At 54.8% G+C, this 22,031-nt stretch overlaps 1 protein-coding gene across 5 annotated transcripts in view; it reads right to left on the bottom strand.

Annotated features, from left to right (window-relative positions):
- DGKZ (diacylglycerol kinase zeta) overlaps nt 1-22,031 on the bottom strand; it is a 47,173-nt gene extending 25,142 nt beyond the window's left edge. For 2 of the 5 annotated variants that reach the window (XM_034932475.4, XM_024930881.5), the window contains exon 1: nt 7,491-7,849. In XM_034932475.4, coding sequence (XP_034788366.1) covers nt 7,491-7,651 — 161 coding nt within the window. In that variant the 5' untranslated portion in view covers nt 7,652-7,849. Of the gene's footprint in view, nt 1-7,490; nt 7,850-9,724; nt 9,916-21,809 lie in introns of those variants that run through there. The other 3 variants (XM_034932474.3, XM_003815217.7, XM_008968163.3) reach the window with 3 other exon arrangements.

The raw sequence follows: 22,031 nt of genomic DNA, 5'->3' as shown, positions 1-22,031 counted from the left end.
AATTAGCCGGGCGTGGTGGTGGGCGCCTGTAGTCCCAGCTACTTGGGAGGCTGAGGCAGGAGAATGGCCTGAACCCGGGAGGCAGAGCTGGCAGTGAGCCGAGATCGCACCACTGCACTCTAGCCTGGGCGAGAGTGAGACTCTGTCTCAAAAAAATAAAATAAAATAAAAAAATAAACACAGAGGCCTAAAAATTAGGACAACTACTTCGGAGCACAATTTGGCAACATCTGTCTAAGCTGAAAATACACAGACCCTGTGAGCAAGCACTGGTGGAGAGAACACAGAGGGATCGCTTGCAATAGCGAAAAACTGCACACCACCCAAGTGTCCGTCAACAGAGCCTGGGCAAATAAGCTGCTGTTACACAATGGAATCGGACGTGGAGATTAAAATGGATCCGTGAGAATTCATGTTTAGGATGGTTAAATCTCCAAAACAATATTGAGGGAAAAACCTAAATGCAGAATATGCCTGGTATACCATTTAAACCAGAGTAAAATCATACGAAACAGCACTGTATGTTGCTAGGCATGAATACCTATGTAGGACAATTTTAAAAACAGGCACAAGAACATCACACACACCAAAATCAGAATTGTGGTTTCCTCCAGGGAGTACGACACAGGGGCCTCCATCTCTATCTAAAGCAAATATGGCCTAATGCTAAGCTCCAACCAAGCTAGGCAGTAGGTGTCACCTTATTCTGCACACTTTTCTAATGGCAAGATATTTAATGTGTTTAGAAAGATTTCAAAATCATTTCTTAAAAAGACTCCAGAGGCTGGGCACAGTGGCTCAGGCCTGTAATCTCAGCAACTCAGGAGGCCAAGGTGGGAGGATCACTTAAGGCCAGGAGTTCGAGACCAACCTGGGCAACATAGCAGGACCTCGTCTCTACAAAAGAAAGAAAGAAAGAAAAAATGAGCCCGGTATGGGGGCCCCCACCTATAGTCCTAGCTACTCGGGAGGCTGAGGTGGAAGGATTGCTTGAGCCTAGGGGTTTGAAATTACAGTGAGCTATGATTGTGCCACTGCACTCCAGCCTGGGTGACAGAGGGAGATCCTGTGTCCTACAAAAGACCCCTTGAGGGAGACCAGCCCCCTAGAGCTCCCTGGGTCTACCAGGGATGGTTTTGGCAGCCTGTCCCTCACCCTTTCAGGGCCCTCAGGATGGAAGGAAGGTCTCCCCCAAGGGGATGCCTTCCAGAGGTGGGTGGGTGGTGGCAGGCTGTGTCAGTGGGGTGTCCGTGTGGGTTGGGGAGCAAGAACCAGCTTGCCCCCTTTCACAACCGCCCCCGCCTCTCTCTGTAAAATGTCAGCAAGCTGGGGAAGGGGGCGGAGAGACAGGCAAGCTGTTAACCCGCGAGATGCTGGGGTGTGGGCGGTGCGGGCCCAGGCTCCCAGACAGCTATTTTGGCATGTGCTGAGATGGGCTCATCCCTGGCAGGGGAGAGGCCTCTACGTGGGAGCTCTGAACTGGTGCTCTGCCAGGAGCAAGGGGAGGAGGTCTCAGTGTAGATGAGGAGGATGCTGGGGCCCTCCCTCTCCTCTCAGACCTCTCACCATGAGGCACTGGGTACGAGTGAAGCGATCTTCCCTGCCCCAGGCCAGCCACCGACCCCTGGGTGGTATGGGGGCTCCTCTGAGCATGTCCATTGGGCTTTAGACTCCCTGAGCCCTTAAAGCAAGGAAAAAGATCAGACTTGTCCTCCACGCCAGACCCAGCCTGGACGCCACATGATGACGGGCTCACAGCCCCAGTCTCTTTACCAAGGGTCTCTCCCAGTCCAGCCTGCTCCCCCTGACTTGAGGGATCTTGGTGGCCATTCTCCCTTGGGGTCCAGGTCAGATTATCTCATGGGTCTCACACTGTTGGCACAGGAGGCAAAGATCTTTCACTAAACCCCATGGAGCACTCAAACCTCTTCTTAGGTCTTCCCAGTTTAGGGATGGCAAATAATAGAAGAAAAGAGTACTCCTAAGTAGAGCGGCCCAACGTCATGAGAAGATCATTGGGCTGGGCTCCAGTGTGAGCTGGGGGATCCTGGCCAGGCCCCTGACCTTTCTGAGCCTTGGTTTTCTTATCTGCAAAATGGGAATCAAACCAACTACAAAGATGTTATGAAGATCACATGAAACTGATGAATTTACAAGCTTCTGGCAGCTGTTAATCACCAAAGACAGAGGAGCTGGAACGCCACTCCTGTCTCTTCAGCCTCTCCCTCCCCTCCGCGGCCACAGAGCCCTTGGTCTCACTCGAACCTGCTTTCCCGACCTAACCACGTCTCTGGTGTTTCAGCGAGGAAGGGGGTGAAGAGGAAAGATGGCAGAATGATAGCTCTTCCAGGGCATTTGGTTACTGTTTTGGCCTACCCTCCACACCTGTGACCCAAGTGCCAGCCAAGTCCTGTGCTGAAACCCACACTGCAGGCTGGATGTGGGGCTGACCCCGACACGGAACAGAGGAGAGCCAAGAAGAGCAAGGAATGAGTGCCTGGCACCGCTCAGGGGTGGCCCAGGAACTCGGGGAGCGGAAGAACCTGGCCGCAGGTGTGGCAGATCCCGCTTCCTGCACACACTGCCCCCGCAGCTGACTTAGAGGGCTGTTCAAGGAGGAGGCAGAGGGGGCAGGGAGGAGAGGTGGTCAGCCTGTCCTGGGTCCTGTGATGAGGCCTTAATGAACATGGCCCTGGGAACCCAGCGCGGGAGTCCCAGATGACCCCGGCTAGCTGCGAGACCTTGGCTGAGTCAAGGCCACCTGGCTGGGCCTGGGCCTCAGGGGACGGGAGGGGTGGGGCCAGGAGGCTAGAGGCAGCCACCCAGCCTGCCCTGGGCCGCACTGATTGGCTCCGCCCGGCAGCTAGAGCTGCAGGTAACTTCCAGCGAGTGCCTGTGGGTCCCCGTGGGCCTGTGGACTGGCGGAAGGAGAAGCTCCTCGCCCACCGGCCTCCCACAACGGCAGCTGTCGCCCCCTTGTGTCGCTCCAGCGGCACTGCAGGGCAGCCTCCAGGGGCTGCTTCCGCACCTCCCAATTCTCTCCTGCCTTAAAGTGGGTGGAAGGGCTCCGGATCCCTGCTTCTCCGAGGGGCCCGCGCGGCCTAAGACTCAGGGCTAACCTATGACTCCACTTTCACCTCTGCCCCGGGGGGGCCACTGGCGAATTCTGGAGAGGCCTCCAGGGAGCCGAGGAGGGCAGGCCCGTTTCTCTCACTCTCCCCCAGCCCAGCTGCCTGGAGCCTCAGCTTTCTCTCACCAGGGGTCACTTAGTCCTTCCTCTGTCCTTGCCTGAGGGGACACCAACTCTCGAGCTCCTGTGCCAACCGAGAATCCTGGGCAGCTCCACATCCCAGGATCTGACCTTTTTGGAGTATGGCATGGAGACAAAATGACAAGAATTGTCATTCCCTCCCCTGACAGCGTTTGGCACAGAGGGAGACTGTGAGAATTCTACACTGGGTTCCCAGCCGGGGCCAGCTGTATACTCTGGCACTTGACCTTGTGTGGGGAGCAAACATGGTGAGATGAACGCAGCTCGGCCACTGAGGCCCATTTTTCTTTCCCAAACTTGCTGGAACCCAAGGATTCTAGGTTGTCCCTGCCTCTCACAGCAACCTGGGCTGCTCCCAGCATTAGCCCGGGTGAGACAAACCACTCAAAGAGGTTTCCTTTCGCTCCCAGACACCCTGGCGCCATAGACAGGGTTCTCACCTCTGCAAAAGAGGCGTCCCTCAACACGTCCCTCCCTATTCATTGCAGAACCAACTCAAACAGGGGCTGCTTCTGCTCAGGCACCCGCTGGGCACCCTCTGCAGCCCTGACTTCAGGGCCATGCTCGCTGGGGCCGTGTGGCAGTGCCTCTAAATGGGACCCATTGTCTCACACTGGTTCTGCAGGTGTGCCTCCTGCCCTCTGGGAGCTTGTGACTTTGAGCACCGTGAAGGGCAGGGGATGGCGGCACAGACGCTCAGGCTCCTAGGGGCTCTGAGGCCAAGGCTCCTTATGTCTACATGTGTGAGGTGCCAGGTAATTTCTGATGCCCCTGGGGTGTAAAACCAGCTAATCCACAAGCCCTGTGACCTGCCAGGATCAGGCTGCTGAGACCAGGCCAGAGGATAAGCGGGTCCTCCTTCCCGGTGGGTCCTGGAGGAGGAGACAGAGTCCACTTCTCTCCCACTCCTGGCTGCCCAATCCTTAGGGTCAACAGAAGCTTAAATGGAAAGGTCCTGCCTGCCCTCTGCTCAGGGTAGAGGAAAACTAAATACCCTGGGATCAGAGTAGGGGCCTGTACCTCCTCTCCTCCTCCTCCTCCTCCTCCTCAGGGAGGAGACTGATAGTTCCGGCAAGAAGTAAGGTGGGATGCAGTTGGGGTGGGAGGAATCCACAAGCTGGGGAGAATCATGGCTCACTGAGCTAAAAAAAAAAAAAAAAAAAAAAAAAAAAAAAAAAAAAAGGGAGATGGCAAGCTGCCCCCCCGATTCTGAGAGGATGACGCCAGTTGTGTGGGGCAGAGATGGACTTTAAGGAAAAGCCTCTTTCAGCCCCATAGGGGCTGCCATTCAGAGACTGTCCTACCCAGAGGGGCCAGGATGGCAAACATGTGGCCCATGTGCCATCAAGACCCCCTGCCAAGCCCACAGCAGACACTGCTAATTGTTCATGGAACTCTCCCCATGAGCCAGGGTCCGCATGCAGAATTCTCCACCTGGCTTCAGCAGCCACTGCCAACCTAGTTGTTACCCTTGATCTTCCCGTCGGGCCCCTCAACCCCAAGGCTGGATGTGTGTATGTGGGTGGGGTGGGGAGGGGGCGGGATGGGGGACATGGGGTGGATGACTGGGGAGAAGCAAGAGCTAGGTTAAGAGCTAGCATGGAGCTGGGATAAGATGAAGGGCTGGTTTCAGCTGGGGCTTCAAGGACTTTTACTTGAGGCTGCAACAAACAAACAAAGGTAGCAGGACCAGCCAAGCAGCATTGGAGGGGGCAGAACCCAGAGCAGGTGTACTATTCCACCCTTCCACATGTCTGCCCCCAGCCCCCACCCCTTGGCCCCATCAAGTCAAAGGGAAGGAGGCCAGCCCCAGTGAGCTCCCAGGCCTGCCAGAAGAAAGTGCTTTCCCTTGCTGCTCTCTGCCTGATACTACTGGGTTCTCTGAATGTATTCATTTCTGAAGGCCCCACTATCCCCAGCACAGTGCTCCCAAACAAGGGACACTCCTTACACGCTTCCAGAGGTGCTGCTGAATTTTCTTTCCTCTCATCAGGCATCCTATAAGAGCACTTACACTCCCCAGGGTGACGGACTACTGTGCTTCTCAAACTTGATGGGACATGAGAATCACCTGGGAAGCTTTAAACAATGCCCAGGCCCCACCTCCAGACCTGATGGGTCAGACACGCCAAGGGTAAGATCTAGGAATCTGTATTTCTTAAAGCTCCCTTGGCCATTGTGATGTTCCGTTTGGGATCCTGGTATAGAGAAAGGGATGTGGATTTTGGAATCACACCAACTTGACTTCAAACCCTATCTCTACCTCTTCCTTGCTATGTGACTCTGAGCAAATCCCCTCTGACTGTGTTTCTTTCATCTATAAAAATGGAGAAACAGGCCAGGTGTGGTGGCTCACACCTATAATCCCAGCACTTTGGGAGTCCGAGGTGGGAGGACTGCTTGAGGTCAGGAATTCAAGACCAGGCTGGGCAATGCTGTGTGAGATCTCATCTCTACAAAAAATTGTTTTTTTTTTTGTTTTACAAAAGGAAGAATACCACCTACCCTGCTTATTTTAGAGAATTACATAAAGGTATCTGTTGGTTCTCTGGTTTCTTGTTCTTCCTCCCGAATGTGCTCATCCCTATACCCACAAACCTGTGCCCTTCAGAAGGGGCACAGCCACAGGTCAGAAGAACCCAACACTTGATACCCTGTGGGCAGCAACAGGAAGCCTCTGGTGGCACCCCTCCCTCCCCCTGCGGAGCCTGTGAATACTGGAGGCTACATCCTGCAGAGCTGGGTGTAAACTGCTCCATCTTGCAGGGCTGTGGGTGACAAAACAGAGCTACTGGAAGTTTCACTCCCTGCCCTGTTTTATATGACATTGAAGCCTGCGTGGTAACACAGGAGCCCACGGAGCTCCATCTGCCAGTGTAAGAATCCAGATCTGTGCATGTGCTCAGAGACAGAGTGCAGGTGCAAAGAGTGGGCCCTGGCCCGGGTGAGACAGGTAGAGGGCACAAGTCAGCATCACGGGTATGCTAGCCCACACGACAGGAGAAAACCGCCCATGTTATTGGTGGGTAAAGTCTACCCAGGGAAGGGGCAGAGCAAAGCTAAGGGGCAGGGTGGGGGTGAATGCCACCAAGTTTAGGCAGCTGCAGAAAAGTGAGAGGGAGGCCTTGGGCAGACTCCAAGTGGTCAGAGTTCAGTCTGAGGTGGCTCTGGGGTCCTTGGCTGATTGGCTACAAGCTCCTTGGCCACCAGGGAAGGGCAGGGCTCGGTCAGGAAGAAGCGCAGGGAGCCAGGTCAGGTACTCCTGGGGCCTCACGTCCCTTACCTTACAACACGGCTACCAGGGCAGGCAGCGGCTCACGACCAAGAGCAGCACACTTGCCATGAACTGCCTGCACTCAGTCTTTCCACACTCTCCCCCTGGTTCCCCGCTAGAGTCCTGGTCAAAACTCTGTCACAGGCACAAGATGGTGACATTTGGAGCGCTGGGGGAGGGGGCAAGATGAAGCTTGAACAGCCAGCAGAGATTCCAGACTCCAGCCCACTCCATCCCTTTCCCAGCATGGGCTGGAAGAGGGTAGAGGGAGACATGCTGCCTGCCTAGCAGAGGGATGGGCTGGGGTCTCTCTGCTAATTAAGAGCAAGGTAGGGCAGATGATCAGGCACCCCCAACCCCAAGGAGAAGCTTAACATGTTAAACAATTAAACCAGTGACCAGAGCTTGGGGACAAGCCATGTGTGGTGACGGTATCAACGGGGCTACGTTCTGCAGATGCCACGCAGTGGTGGTAGGCAACCTGGTCCCACGAAAGTCCAAAGGGCGGTGTGATCCCCACCTCAGTGGTGCCAGGAGGCTCAGAGAGGCCCTGTTCTATCAGTGCCAAGAAGGCGTGGGTGACCAGTCCTGGGGGCCCAACCTGCTTGTGCCGGGGGCTGGGGTGATTCCATCTTCCTGCTGGAGGGTTGGGAGCCGACCCTCCCACGGTACTACACATGAGGCGCACTAGACTGCCGGTGCCAGGGAATGACCCCCACCCGGTGACAGTGCCAAGCCGACCGATCCCGCCTGTGTCCCGGCCCTGGGGGATGACTCCCAGTGGGTGCCCACGCCAAGACGGCTCGTGCCGCCGGTGCCAGCGTCTCCCCGACTCAGTGTCAGTACCGAAGTGGCCCGGACCCCCAGTGGCCGAGGAATGTCCCCCGGTGAGGGAGCGGTAACCTGCCGGTGCCTCGGTGCCTGCCCCGCCGCCGCCCCGCTCACCTGTGCCCGAAGAGCCGCAGCCCCGGGAAGCGCCGCTTGTTGAGTCGCCGCGGCGCCTTGTCCGGCTCGGGACCGGCGTCGCGCTCGGAGCCGCTGGACGAGGCGGAAGCCGACTCGGAGTCGCTGCTCCGGGCCTCGGGGCTACCGTCCCGCGGCTCCATCCGGCCCTAGCCCCGGCCGGCGGAGGGCCCGCGGGAGACGCCCATGCCGGGCCGGCGGCCGGGGCTCAGCACGCCCGCTCCGCGCCGCCCGCCACCTCCATGGCGCGCGCTCGCTCCGCCCGCCCCGCACCGCGCGCCCCCGCTCCCCACGCCCAGGTGCCCGGGAAGCCGCTGCCGCCGCCGCTCCAGGAAGTGCCGCCAGCCGCGGCCGCAGGACCCCGCATAGCTGGCCGGGCCGCTGCCTGCCCGCCGCCGAGCACGCCCCCTCGGCCGCACGGTGGCACCGGGCCCGCAGCGCCCTCTGCCGGACGCCCGCTGCGCTGCAGCCCGCTGGGGCGGTCCGAGGGGCGGGGCGACGAAGGGGCGGGGCAGCAGAAAGCCCTGCCCCCAGCCCGGCCCGGCCCGCCTGGATGGGTCTGAATCTCCCGGCCTGGCACACTCGCACTGCGCGCACCCAGACGCGCAGTCTTTCCTCCCCCGATCCCTCCGCTACCAAACAACTGCACGCTCACAAGTGTACACTCGCGAGGGCTGCTGTCACCACCTCCCCTCGGCTCTCGCACACCCTACTCATAGCCACTCACAATCTCCACCCATACCTCCTCGGCTCCCCCAAATCGCACCCAGGGGAACAAAAGTCACAGTGCTCCCCATGCACGCAGAACAAACACATCCCTTACACAATTATGCCCACTCATTACTTAAACGAACACTTCCCACCCCAGCCTCTCGCACTCAGTGACCAAAGTCACTTAATGACTCGCACACACACCAACAAAGAACTCACAAGTTTCTCCTACAAAGTCATCCTTCCACAGCTATTCACAATGGTTTCCAACCTTCTCACCCATGCCCAACACATCGCATTTTCCTGACATAGTATTCAACAGAACCTATAGATCTCATATGCTACGGGAATCACCTGCACAGCCCTTACACACTCACAAATACACAGAAGGACAACAGGTACCACACTCCCATTCACAAGCACACATGCCCACACAGAACACACACCTTTCTCCTACATACAAATACTCCCAGGACAATGGTTACCGGTTGCCACATCCCTCACACATATGTATGTGTGTGCATACGCACACACTCCCATCCAGAAATATACCTCACATGCACACACAAAGACACCCCACAATGCAGCCGAGGTCGTCCCCCTCCAGAAATGAGAGCAATTGGAACCCAAGCAGTCACCTGTAGGGGCACAGCCATCACACACACAGGGGCTGTTTCTGATGGCCCCTGCAGGGCTGACGAAGGGAGGCCAGGAGCTGGGAAGCATGGTCTTCCACCTCCCCAAACCCTACCACCCTGCTGCCCACACCAGCTGCCCACTACTTCTGTGTGCACGCGTCTCTGCCAAGCCACATCCTGTGTCACCTTCGCTTTCATCCTCCCCTCTTGGGTTCTGGCAGCCCGTTTTCCAGCCTTAGTCAGCCGCAAATAGCCAATGCTTAGGGCTGTGACCTGCGGACAAGCCTGTGATTTTGAGGAAGAACCAGCACCCCGAGGCCCAGAACCCTCTCCCAGTTTCCTGCAAGTTGGGAGAAGGTCTGATCAGGGAGGTGGGGCTCCAGCCCTCCAGCCAGCAACTGGTGCCAGGGTGGCCAGGAAGAGGGCAGATCAATCCCCAAGTATGCCTGACAACTGGCCTCTGGGGTGCATGGGTCCCTTTGGGGAAGTTTCCCAATGGCTCTTACTCCAAGCTCTGAGAGAAGAGATCAGAGGCAACTGAAGACCCCACGGAGTCTCCACAAGGCCTTGCAGCTGGGTCAGAAATCTCCAGCATCCAGTGCCGCACTCCTGGGGGGGCTCCTCTTCCCAGATCCCCCCACTGCTAGCTTGCTCAACTCCTGGCCTCTCTCGAGCTCAGTTCCTCCACACAGTCCAAACATCAGAGCTCCCTGCACCCTGCCAATAACTCCTTTGCCCTACTCTGTGCCTCTGCAGAGTGCTGGATGACAGATGGGTGACCCTACTTCTGTCACCCCCATCTCAGATAAAAGGCTCATAGAGGGACAGAAGTCCCATGCCCACTCCCAGGCCACCCCTTGTACCTACTGTGTCTGGGGTGCCTCTGATGGGATCTGTGGCACGTCCCAGGAGCGGTAGCGCCACATCTGCCTCAGTGACCCCGGCCGCTCCCCTTCTTCCGTCCCCAGCGCCTCCACTGGGCCCAGAGCTGAGGACTCATTGCAGCTTCCCCCGGCACTGTGGCCAGCCCCCGGTGCGCTCATCCTGCCCGGCGACTCTCTTCCTCTTTCGGCACTTCCTGACGGGGGTGGGGTCGAGGGGGGGGGGGCCTGCTAGAGGCCGCTGGCCGCCCAAGCTGAGGACCACAGGCTCAGGGCTCATAGGCGCCTTCCGCTGGCTGGGGCCAGCTGCCGTGAAGAGCTGCACAAGAAAGCAAGGGGCAGGTGGGGACAAGCCCAGACCAGCAGCCAGGAGGCAGCCATGGGGCTTGCTTGGGCTGGAATCTGCACCTGGGCTCCTGTCTGGTTTTCCTCTCCATTTAAACTGTCTGATTTTCAACTCTTGGTCCTGCTGAGGTCTCCCGCTTTATGACAACCACCAGGTACAATGGCTGGGTGTGCCCAGCCCTCAAAGAGCACTCTCTTCCTAGCACTTCTGTGTGCAGCATACCATCTTACACAGGGCTGGGCATACAGGAAGGTGGTGTAGATAAATGAGCAATGAGGATGGAGCCTGGAGACATGAGCATGTGTCCTGTTCTGCCTCTTACCTGGATCAGGTCATAAACCTCTCGGAGTCCTCTAAATAACTTTTGGGACAAGGTAGCCTATAAACAAATAAACTAATGAATACATGTGCCAGGGAGATTTTCTGAGCCTCAGTTTTCTCATCTGTAAAGTGGAGTAATAGGCCAGGCATGGTGGCTCACACCTGTAATCCCAACACTTTGGGAGGCCGAGGTGGGCAGATCACCTGAGCTCAGGAGTTTGAGACCAGTCTGGCCAACATGGTGAAACCCCATTTCTACTAAAAATACAAAAATTAGCCCGGCGTGGTGGCAGCAGATGCCTGTAATCACAGCTACTTGGGAGGCTGAGGCAGGAGAATCGCTTGAACCTGGGAGGTGGAGGTTGCGATGAGCCGAGTTCGCGCCACTGCACTCTAGTCTGGGTGACAAGAGTGAGACACTGTCTCCAAAAAAAAAAAAAAAAAAAAAATTTGAGCTCATGGTGTTATCTGAGGAATAAAGAAGAGATAGGAAGGTTGACAAATTAATTCAAATAAATACTTATTGAATGCCTTCTGTGCATCAGGCACCGTATCGGAGAACATAGCTCTAAAAACAAGGAAGCAGGGTTCTGTCCTCACAGAGCTTAGATTCTAGTGGGGAAGACATTCAGGAAACAAACAATCTATGTACAATATAATGTCAGCAAACAAGATGTGCCATAAAGATTGGGAGGCTGAGGCTGGTGGGTTACTTGAGGTCAGGAGTTTGAGACTAGCCTGGCCAACATGGTGAAACCCCCTGTCTACTAAAAGTACAAAAACTAGCTGGGTGTGGTGGTGGACACCCGTAATCCCAGCTACTCTGGAGGCTGAGGCAGGAGAATCGTTTGAATTCGGGAGGCGGAGTTTGCAGTAAGCTGAAATCACACCACTGCACTCTAGCCTGGGCAACAGAATGAGACTCTGTCTAAAAAAAAAAAAAGATGTGCTATAAAGAAAAATGAAGCCAAAGGAAGGGAGAAGAGTGATGAGAGTGACTTAGGCAGGGGGAGGGGATCAGGGAGGGCCTCTCTGGGGAGGTGATATTTGAGAGCAGACCTGAATGAATGGGGAGCGTGAGCTATGTGACTTACCTGGGAGAATAGCATTCTAGGTGGAAGTAGAGTCAGAGCAAAGGCATGGAACAAGGAATGTATTTGTGTCTGGAGAATTGCAAAAAGGCCAGCATGGCCAGAGAACAGGGAGCCAGGGGGAATGCGTTAGGAGCTGGAAAGATCTCCAGAGGCCAAACTGTGCTGGAGTTCAAGGCCATTGTGAGGATTTGGTAAATAAATACCAGGGCATATATTCACTCTTTATTCTTAGGACTGGTTCTAGGAAGGAAACTGTACCTTCCTCAAGCATTCTTTAATCGCCCTGCTCTATAACTAGTTCTTTAGTTGTATATGTGTTTGTTACTGTGAATTTCTTGAGGACAGAAACAGCATCAGTTCAGTTCAGTAAACATTTATGCTACAGAACCCTTCAAGATGCTATCCCGACCCTTAAAAACCTCCATCTGGTGCTGTAATCACCTTTGTGTCCCTCATGACGGGAACGTAATATTTTTCAGTAAATATTTGTTTAATAAATGCATGCTATGCAATTAATAATTAATACTCAGTAATCATAAAACAATGGCTAATAGTTCCGGAACATTTCTGTGCCAAAAATCTTACTGAATATGTAACGTAGCTCTTTGAATCCTCTTAATGACTCTAGGAGGTAGATCTTGTTATTTTCCTCCTTTTTTTTGCTTTTTTTTTGTTTTTTTTTTGAGACTGAGCCTCACTCTGTCACCCAGGCTGGAGTGTAGTGGCGTGATCTCTGCTTACTACATCCTCTGCCTCCCAGGTTCAAGCGATTCTTGTGCCTCAACCCCCAGAGTAGCTTGGATCACAGGCGTGCGCTACCATGCCCAGCTAATTTTTGTATTTTTAGTAGAGACGGAGTTTCACCATGTTGACCAGGCTGGTCTTGAATTCCTGACCTCAAGTGATCTGCCCGCCTTGGCCTCCCAAAGTCCTGGGATTACAGGCATGAGCCACCGCACCTGGCCTTATTTTCCTCCTTTTACAGATGGGGAAATCAAGGCACAGGGCTGCTAAGCTTACCTGTCTAAGGTCACCCAGCTGGTAAGTGGTAGAAGTGAGAATCTAGCCCCAGAATCTGTGCTCTTAAATAAAACATCCTATTGCTGCTCTAAGGTAGGGGATATGGCCATGTAATGCCCCCAAGGCTCAGTCCCCACTTTTCCACAGTTTCCCCTCCAACCCATTATCTCTGAATGCCTCAAGATGGGTTCTATATGCTGTGGCCTCATCGGAGACTGTGTCCACCAGACCAAGGTCTATTCTGGAAGGAGGCTGTGCAGGGCCCTGCCTTCCTCTTGCAGGCATTTTGCAAGTAGCTCGAGCAGTTAAACAGAGGAAATGGGGCTGGGCTTGTTTTCCATCTGAGGCGTCTGGCAGCCCTGGAGCTGCAGAGAGCAGGAAATGGGGCTCCTGGAGGGGAAGCAGGCAGGCTGGAGGTTTCAAGAAGCAGGGCAGTCCTGACTGTGAGACTAGGGCCACCTTGAGCTTGCACTCCTTGGCACTGTCAATGTCATCTCTGCTTTCCAGGTGGGGTGGGGAGGACACGGCTGGAAGGGACAGGTGCACGGGACTATGGAGGATGCCCTTGGCAGTTCCTAGGACAACATGTGCCAGCCCTGGGAAGCTGGGGACCCCTCAGAATCCACCCAGGTACACACAGGAAGAAGAATCTGGGTAAGAAAATTATTCTGGGCTTTGTTGAGGCCCCAGGGGTTGGTGTTCTACTTTCTGTGGCCTGGATGAGCAAGTGGGAGCTGGGGAAAAGAAATGTACCAGGGCACCAAACACTCAACCCACGACCTGGACATCCTCTGCTGTCAAAACCCGCCCAGCTAGCCTCCTTGGCCTGACCTTCGCGGCTCCTTACGTTCTCTGGCTGTTCTTGCTTTTCCGCCTCTTTGTCCAGGCTTTCCCTGCAGAGATTTTCTCTCAGCTCATGCCATGCTGGTGCCTGCCTCATAGTAGGTGCTAAATGAACCTCCCCTCCTCCCCCTTTTCGCATTCCCTTCACATGTGGCCCTAACCCCTGCCATTCCCTTTGCCTATGTTGCACTCCTAGCTTGTCTTCCCTGGGTATTTGGCCAATCACATTCTCCATCCTTCAGACCCAGCCCAAGCAGCAAAAGTGGGAAGGTAGAAAGAGCCGCAGACATGGAGTCCATTGGTTCACACTCCAGCCCTTGCTGTGTGACTGTGGGCCAGTCATTACCCTCTCTGGGTTGGACCAGATGATTTCTAAGATCTGCTCTAGATCTGACAGTTCCATTTGAATCTTCTTTCCTGATTTCCAAGTTTTTGCTCATTCATTCCTTCATTCATTTGTACGACAAATATTTCATAAATATCTACCAAGTGTCAAACACTTCTCCTGAACTGGCATTCCACCCCACCTGCTGATCCCTTACCTATGATGCTCACTTTTGTTCCCAATGATATTCCTGTATCATCTGACTTTTTGTGCACTTAGTCTTGCTTCCTTACAAAATTCTTGAACCTTATGTTGCTCCTAGCTCAGTGCTGGGTACATGAGTTTGTGCTCAGTGACTTCCTATGGAAGTTGCCATGGATTGAATACAGGTGTTCAGAAGGCTGGGCAGAGGGAGGGAGGGAGACTGGCTTCTTGTTTGCCTAAGTGGCCATGGTGAGACATGGAGAGTTTGGAGACAGAGCCTTGCTCTGTTGCCCTGGCTGGAGTGCAGTGGCATGATCTCAGCTCACTGCAACCTCCGCCTCTCAGGTTCAAGTGATTCTCTTGCCTCAGCCTCCTAAGTAGCTGAGATTACAAGTATGTCCCACCACACCTGGCAATTTTTGTATTTTTAGTAGAGACAGGGTTTCGCCATGCTGCCCAGGCTGGTCTCGTACTCCTGGCCTCAAGTGATCGGCCCGCCCTGGCCTTCCAACATTCTGGGATTACAGGCATGAGCCACCATGCCTGTCCTACAAGGATTTTGAAGTTTAAGTGCATGCCTCCCCATTAGCTATGCCTGTGATCTGGGCACCTGCTGAAGCCTTTGGGAGCAACCCAGAGCCTGGGATCACCTGCTGATCACTGGCCCCTGCTGAAGTGCTGGGCCTCTGCCCCCACAGAGGAGACAGATGTGTCTGAGCTGGGTTGCAGGTGCTGCTGGCTAGTGACAGATGGACTTTTGACTAGGTTCCTTTTGGGTAGCTTCACGAAAGTCATGAGCAGGAGGAAACCTGGAGGAGGGGCTGGAGACCCTCTCCTGCTGAGGCAAGAGAGCTGCAGGCACAGCACTGGCGGCCCAGCAGCCAAAGGTGGTCCTTCAAACCACCATGTCTCTTGAAAGCTGTCCTTTGTCACCTCCCAATTTCCTGGATTGGAGGTGAGAGAGGAGCCTGCACAGCTCTCCCCTTACTCTGGGTCAGCTGCATCTGCTCAAAAGTTTCCATCTGTCCCCACCCTGGACTACACCAAGCCCCCACGACACGGTCAGTGTGTCTCCTGCCTTCTAAGCCTCCCACTCACATCTGTAGGGTCATAAGCCCTGACTGCATAGCTACCTTTCAGCCCCCTTACTACCTATCCTATTACCACATCCAGGGATATGTACACTTTGTACAGAGCCAAAAGCAAGATCCTTAAGGATGAAAGTCTAGGCCTTTGCAAGCCTGACAGAGTAAAAAGGGCTTTGGAGAGAAACAGATCTCAGTCTGGATCCTGGCTCCACCAGTTACGGGCTCTGTGATCTCAACACATTGCTTAACTTCTGCCAACCTTAGCTCCTCATTTGTAAGCTGCGGCCCAGTGGCCTCCAAAGCACTGCCTACTCTGCAATCTCTGATTAGCCTTTTCCAGGCATCTATAGGCCGAGAGCCCTTGTCAGTCACACTGGAGCCCTGCAGAAGCCTAGAGTCCAGTCCCAGTTCCTTCCCCACCCTCTTTGTATGTCATTGAAGAGAGGTTTTCTCCAGTTGGTACTAACCCTTGTCCCTGGCACCCTGGACCTTGGAGGGGCCTTTCTGAAAACTCTGAAAGGCACCAACTGAGGCAAAAATGAGACTCCACTCCAGGCTTCCCCATGCTTGGCCCACAGGCCACCATCTCAGCGGGCCACCAAATAAGTTCTTCAAATGCCATTGATCAAACTGGGCTTCCCAGGTTCCCTCCAAAATGCCCAAGTGGCTGTGCCCCTTGGTGCGGGCACTGGGGGACATGGGCTGCTGGGGGCATGTCCCAAGCTCCTTGTGCCAAAATGAGGTCAGATAAGACCCTCTCCTGGGATCCCGATCCCTGCACGTTGGCCTCTGGGACAGTGTGGCACTGCCCTCTCTGGCCTTTGACTCACTGATCAGCAAGAACTGTAGGTCCCTGAGGGGAGGGAAGGAGTTCCGGGCTGGGCCTGGGCCCCGCCCTTTTCAAAGGAAAGAAAATTGATGGACCCCAGGCTTCCTCTGGCCGTGGTCCCCTCCCCCTGCTCAGCTCAGCTCTCTGCCCCTGGTTTTGCATTGTTAATTCAGGACAGAATGTGATCTCTGGCAGCTCCTTGCTTTATCCTGTTGCTATTTAAATTACAAATCGGCCCCATCTCCCTGTCACTCTTGGGTTATTTTTAGCTTCTGGTAAATAGCCGCAGGGAGAGTTGGATCAGGTGCCCCTCCCTTGAGGAGTCGTGGACCCGCAGCAGCGTGCCCACAGCAGGGGGCATCCTCATCTGCCAGTTGGTGCCCAGTCCCTGCCCCCAGCCCCTCTGCGGGGGTGGAGAAGGGGGAGGACCGTAGGCTGGGACATGCGCGCATGCTCAGCCTTGCTTTTAGTCTCTGTTAAACTTTACCACCCCCGGGTCCCACCACCATCTGTGGCTCGGGGCCAGCCTCCATCTCCACACCTTACAGGGCCTCTGGAACCCACGGAAGGGTCCAGCTACACAGGACAAAAGCTCTAACTTGTTTTACCTGTGCTCTGAGTCAGGAAGTTGACATCTGGCATCTTCTTGAATCTTCCCAGCCACATTCTTGATAAGGTATCATCGCTCGCATTTTCCGTGTGAGGAAACAGGGTCAGAAGTGAAAGCCTCTTACCCAACTAGGAAGGGGCAGGGCTGGAATTGGAGCCCAGGTCTCTCTGACCCAGAAGGCTATATGCACGGGCATTGCATGACCTCTCTTGGTGGGATGCATGTGCCACGGAGCCCCCCGCCGCCATGCTCAGGTTCATTCCGATGCCTCAGTTCTGGTTTCCCATGAGCTTGTCCTGTCCCATCTACTGGATCGGGGCCACATCCAGCCTGCTGCTTGTTTTTGTAGGGCCCAGGAGCTAAGAGTGCTTTTTTTTTTTTTTTTTTTTTTTTGAGATGGAGTTTTGCTCTGTTGCCCAGGCTGGAGTGCAGTGGCGCAATCTTGGCTTACTGCAACCTCTGCCTACCGGGTTCAAGCGATTCTCCTGCCTCAGCCTCCCGAGTATCTTGGGTAACAGGCACCCACCATCACGCCTGGCTAATTTTTGTATTTTTAGTAGAGGTGGGATTTAACCATGTTGGCCAGGCTGGCCTCGAACTCCTGAGCTAGGGGATCCACCTGCCTCAGCCTCCCAAAGTGCGGAGATTACAGGCGTGAGCCACCACGCCCGGCAAGAATACTTTTTAAGTTTTTAAATGAGTGGGAAAAAGCAAAAGAATGGTATTGCGTTGCTGAAATTCTATGAAATGTTAAGTTCAGTGTCTATGAATAAAGTTTTAGCAGAACCCTGGCGCTTCTTCACTTACACGTCGTCTATGACTGCTTTTGCACCACAATGGCAGAGTCGAGTGCCCTGCAAAGCCCAAAGTATTTACTGTCTCACCCTGTATGGGGTTCACACTTTTGTTAAGGGAAGGGACTGTTTCCCATATTTCCATCTCAGGTAACGCTTGGCCCACACCCAGGACACCAGGTACAGGCACTGGTTCTTCCTAGAGGCCCTTCTGGGGCCAAAACAGAACTCAGCACAGGGAAGCCCTCCGCCAGCCACATCCCAGTGAGTCATCTCACATTGGACACCCCCTCCCTCCATTTTTGTTTGTTTGTTTGTTTGTTTCCTGCCCTGCCCCTTTCTCTTTTTCCTTCGGCTTCTTCACAGGCAAAACCAGTGGTTTCCAAACCTGCTCCACTGTCAAAATTACCTGGGAGAGGTTTTTAGCGTGGAGGCGTCCAGGCCCAACCCTATACACCTGTAGCAAGACCTCTAGGGAGAGGGCTTTAGAATCCATTTTAAGGCTGGGCGCGGTGGCTTATGCCTGTAATTCCAGCACTTTGGGAGGCCGAGGTGGACGGATCACCTGAGATCAGGAGTTTGAGAACAGCCTGGCCAACATGGCGAAACCCCGTCTCTACTAAAAATACAAAAATTAGCCCGGCGTGGTGGTGGGCGCCTGTAGTCCCAGCTACTTGGCAGGCTGAGGCAGGAGAATTGCTTGAACCCGGGAGGTGGCAGTTGCAGTGAACCAAGATCACGCCATTGCACTTCAGCCTGGGTGACAGAGTGAGACTCTGTCTCAAAAAAAAAAAAAAAAAAAAAAAAAAGAACCCATTTAAAAAGAGACCCCCAGGTGATCCAGTTTGGAAACCACTGAGTTTAACTCTGGAATTGCAAATCCTGCATCTTTGAACTGATCTTTTTAGACCAAGCCCTGCATCCCTTGCCCCACTCTGGCTTTACCTAGCTGGAGCCTGCTCTCCCATGGTCTCTTGAGCCCAACCCTGATCATTTACGATGAGAGTTACTTTTCCTTTCCCCCAGATGGAGATGCAAGATCTCAGGCACTACTGCCTTGCCCCCCACTCTTTTTAGAGACAGGATCTCACTCTATCTCCCAGCCTCGAGTGCAGTGGCGCAATCGTGGCTCACTGCAGCCTCGAATTCTTGTGCTTAAGCAATCCTCCCACCTCAAAATTCTCAGTAGCTGGGACTACAGACGCATGCAACCACGCCCAGCTAATTTTAACAAAATCTGTAGAGGCCAGGAGCAGTGGGTCATGCTTGTGACCCCAGCACTTTGGGAGGCCAAGATGGGCGATCGCTTGAGCCCAGGAGTTTGAGACCAGCCTGGCAACACGGCGAAACCCCATCCCTACAAAAAATACCAAAAATTATCCAGGCATGGTAGTGTGTGCTGAGGAGGCTGAGGTGGGAGGATCACCTGAGTCAAGGCTGCAGTGAGCCATGATCATGACAGTGCACTCCAGCCTGGGTGACAGACACAGTGAGACCCTATCTCAAAAACAAACAAAAATTTTTTTTTGCTGTAGAGACAGGGTCTCACTGTGTCACTCAGGCTGGTCCCAAATCCCTGGGCTCAAGTGATCCTCCTGCCTTGGCCTCCAGAAATGCTGGGATTACAGGCATGAGTCACCATGCCTGGACCTGCCCTGCCCTTTTATGACTTATTGGAAACCAGGACCCATTTAAACCAAACAAGGACATACCCCATTGAAGTTCTTCCCTTGCCTTCTTTCCTGCCTTCTTGCCCTTCCCCCCTCCCCTGCCTTTCCAGGTGTCTGAGTTTCTGCTGGCACACACCCGCCATCTCTCCATCCACCTAAAGAAGCTGCCAGGGTTGCTTCCAGCCCATGCTGGCACTGGGAGGCGAAGGAAACCTATTTCTGAGAAAGCCCCACACCCCTCTAAGCTTCTAGTGTCCTGCCAAAGCCCCCGTCCTCACTTACGTCAGAAGCAGCCAGGCCTTCAGCCCGCTTCCGCTTCCACTCCTCGCCCTCAGATTTTTTTGCCCCCACATTTTTGTCTAAAAGCCTTTTCGCTCTGGGAAGGGCTTTCAACTGCTTTTCTTAGCAACTCCGCACAGCAGGGTAGGAGGTTTAGCTGCCAGCCAGAGCTGCACGGAACTGTGGCACGTGGAGGATGTGAAAAGGGCCACCATGGGCCTGAGCTCCTGCCAGCCCCGGGTCCCCCAGTCCCCCTGCCAGGAGGCCACAGGCCACCCAGGACAGCAGCCACAAGAGAGGGCTTAGCTGGAGAGCAGTTTGTTCCCCTGGGGCCCCCTGGGCCTGGAAGAGCTGCTGGCTCTTTCTCAGGGCTTGTCTGTCTGTCCTCTACCAGGGGCTCTCCTTGCCTTGATGCCTTGTTCGGCTCTGAGACTGAGACTGGGTTCCTAGACTAACCCCAGGGAGTGAGGAGATGCCCTATCCTTCTCATCTGTCCAAGGGTGACAGCGGAGTCCACCCTGGTGTTGTTTTCTGCCGCCCTCACACAGGTAACCTGGAGGCAGGGGTTGGGGGGACCTCAGTGGGATTACCTGGCATCCTTGGTGATTACAGGCCCCAAGTTGTTTGGGCTGTGGAGGGGCCTCCATTCTGGGGCCACCCAGGAGAATCTCAGCCCTTGCCGCTGTGTGCGTGTGTGTGTGTGTGTGCGTGCACGTGTGCAACATTTTCTATCTCAGCCCTTTAATTATTCAATTATTCTTTGCTCTCTGCCCTCTAAGTCTCCACTCCACTCTGGCCTCCATTTGTGATTTTTTTTTTTTTTTTGATGGAGTCACCCTCTGTCGCCAGGCTAGAGTACAGTGGCGCCATCTCTGCTCACTGCAACCTCTGCCTCCCAGGTTCAAGTGATTCTCCTGTCTCAGGCTTCCGAGTAGCTGGGATTACAGGTGCCTGCCACCACGCCTCGTTAATTTTTGTATATTTAGTAGAGACAGGGTTTCACCATGTTGGCCAGGCTGGTCTTGAACTTGTGACCTCAAGTGATCCTCCTGCCTCGGCCTCCCAAAGTGCTGGAATTACAGGTGTGAGTCACCGCGCCCAGCCTCCATTTGTGATTTGTCTCTGACCCACAGCTAAGGCAAACCTCGGGGTCATCCCCTTATGTTAAAAGTAAAGAACTGACGCCCAGGGAGAGATATTGTCCAGCTCAAGGACACACAAGTCTCTGGCAGAATTGAGAGTAGAAACCAGGTCTTCTGACTCCCAGGCTGACATTTATCCCAGGAGTCTCCATTCTTTGCTGCATCCCCTGTGAGTCCCTCTGCACTTCCTCCTGCCCCAGGGGGACATTCATACCTACAGCCAGAGGCATGGGATGGATGAGGCACTCCCCTGGGTGTGGTGTTCTGGAAGAACTTGGTAATGGAGCCTGGTAAACCCACGATTTCTAGTACACCCTAGAAGGTGGAGGTAGGGCCCATGGGAACCTGGCCTGCTTCCCATTTGCTCTGAGCATCTCGCTTCTTGGAAAATCCCCTCCCCTTCTGTCCCTTCCTCCCCCAAGTGATGGAGCCCTGATGGCCCCAGAGCCATTAAGAATACTGAGGCCTTTCAAGCTCCCAGGGCTGGGCGAGTTTTATGAAACGTCTTCCCAGAAGCCACTGGGAGAACCAGGGCAGCCTCAGACATATCCCAAACGCCCCATGGTTGTAAGTGGACAGGGAACTTGTCCTCTCCAACCAGGCCGATGGCTCTAAGGACCACAGCTGCCCTAGTGGCCCTGCTAGACTCTCCAGGGGAGGTCACTCTGGGCCAAGGGCTTGAGAGGGACAGCAAGTCCAAGTTGAGGCTGTGGTTTGGGAGAGGAAGAGGAAGGTAAGGTGTGTACTGGGCTGTCCCAGCTCCAACCTCTGTGTAACTTTCCCACCCTTGTTCTGAGGGGCAGTCCTCCCTCATTAACGTCCTACCCCAGGTCACCAAAATGACCTCTGGGGCCCACTCCAGCTGGCTCCTCCAGGACCCTCTGGGCAGAGGTGGCAGGCCAAGAGACTCTGACACTGACAGAAGACAGTTGAATTAAGAAGATGTTGGGTGGGGGTGGGGAGGTTCCCTCTGCCCCTGGAGGTTGCCAGCCAGGGCCTGCTGGGGCATGGGGGTTCAGGAGGGAATTCTGTTCCCCATCTCTGGGCAGCAGGGTCTCCACCGTGGTGGCAGGGAGCCTCTCAGTCATTTCCACAAGCCTGTGCCTAGCACAGACTCAGCCCACGGGAAAGCTCAGGGTAGACCTGTTGAATGAAGAGGGGGTTCCTCTTTCCCCCAGAAGGGCCAGGGGGCATCTCCTGGCTCTCCCCAGCAGATAGAGGTTTGTAAGAACAATGTCATGGCTCTTTCCTCTCCTTAGCGCCTGGTACACTGTTCCCTCAGCCACTATATATTGGATGAATAGGGCTTTCACGGTTCAGGCAGAGAAGGAGTCTCAGAAGCTGCCTCCTTCCCGCTGTACACGAAAAGACAGAGATCCCTCGGCAGTCATCTCTAAACTCCCAGCGCCAGGCAGGCGGCGGGCGCACAATAAACGCTTGTGCAATGACGCCTGCAAGAGGGGTGGTCCCAAGCGCCGCGCTCCCCTCTGCCCGCGTCCTCCTTACCTGTAAGACACCTGCTTTCGTAGGTGCAGCTGGCGGAAACGCTCCTCCACCGGGGGCCCAGCGGCCGTGCCCCGGGAACTCTCGGGCCAGGGCTGCGCGACCTGGGCCTCCTCCCCGCGCCGGCATCGCCGCCGCACCACCTCCTCCTCGGCTGCCCGGCCGCCGCCAGCCCAGTTCCAGCGCTGCCCTCCGCCGCCCTGCCCCTCGGCCATCGTGCGGCCG

This window comes from Pan paniscus, chromosome 9, assembly GCF_029289425.2.
Source record: "Pan paniscus chromosome 9, NHGRI_mPanPan1-v2.0_pri, whole genome shotgun sequence".
Classification (NCBI taxonomy): Eukaryota; Metazoa; Chordata; class Mammalia; order Primates; family Hominidae; genus Pan; species Pan paniscus.
Note: the sequence above shows the minus strand (reverse complement) of the source record. Positions and strands in the feature narration are given on the sequence as shown.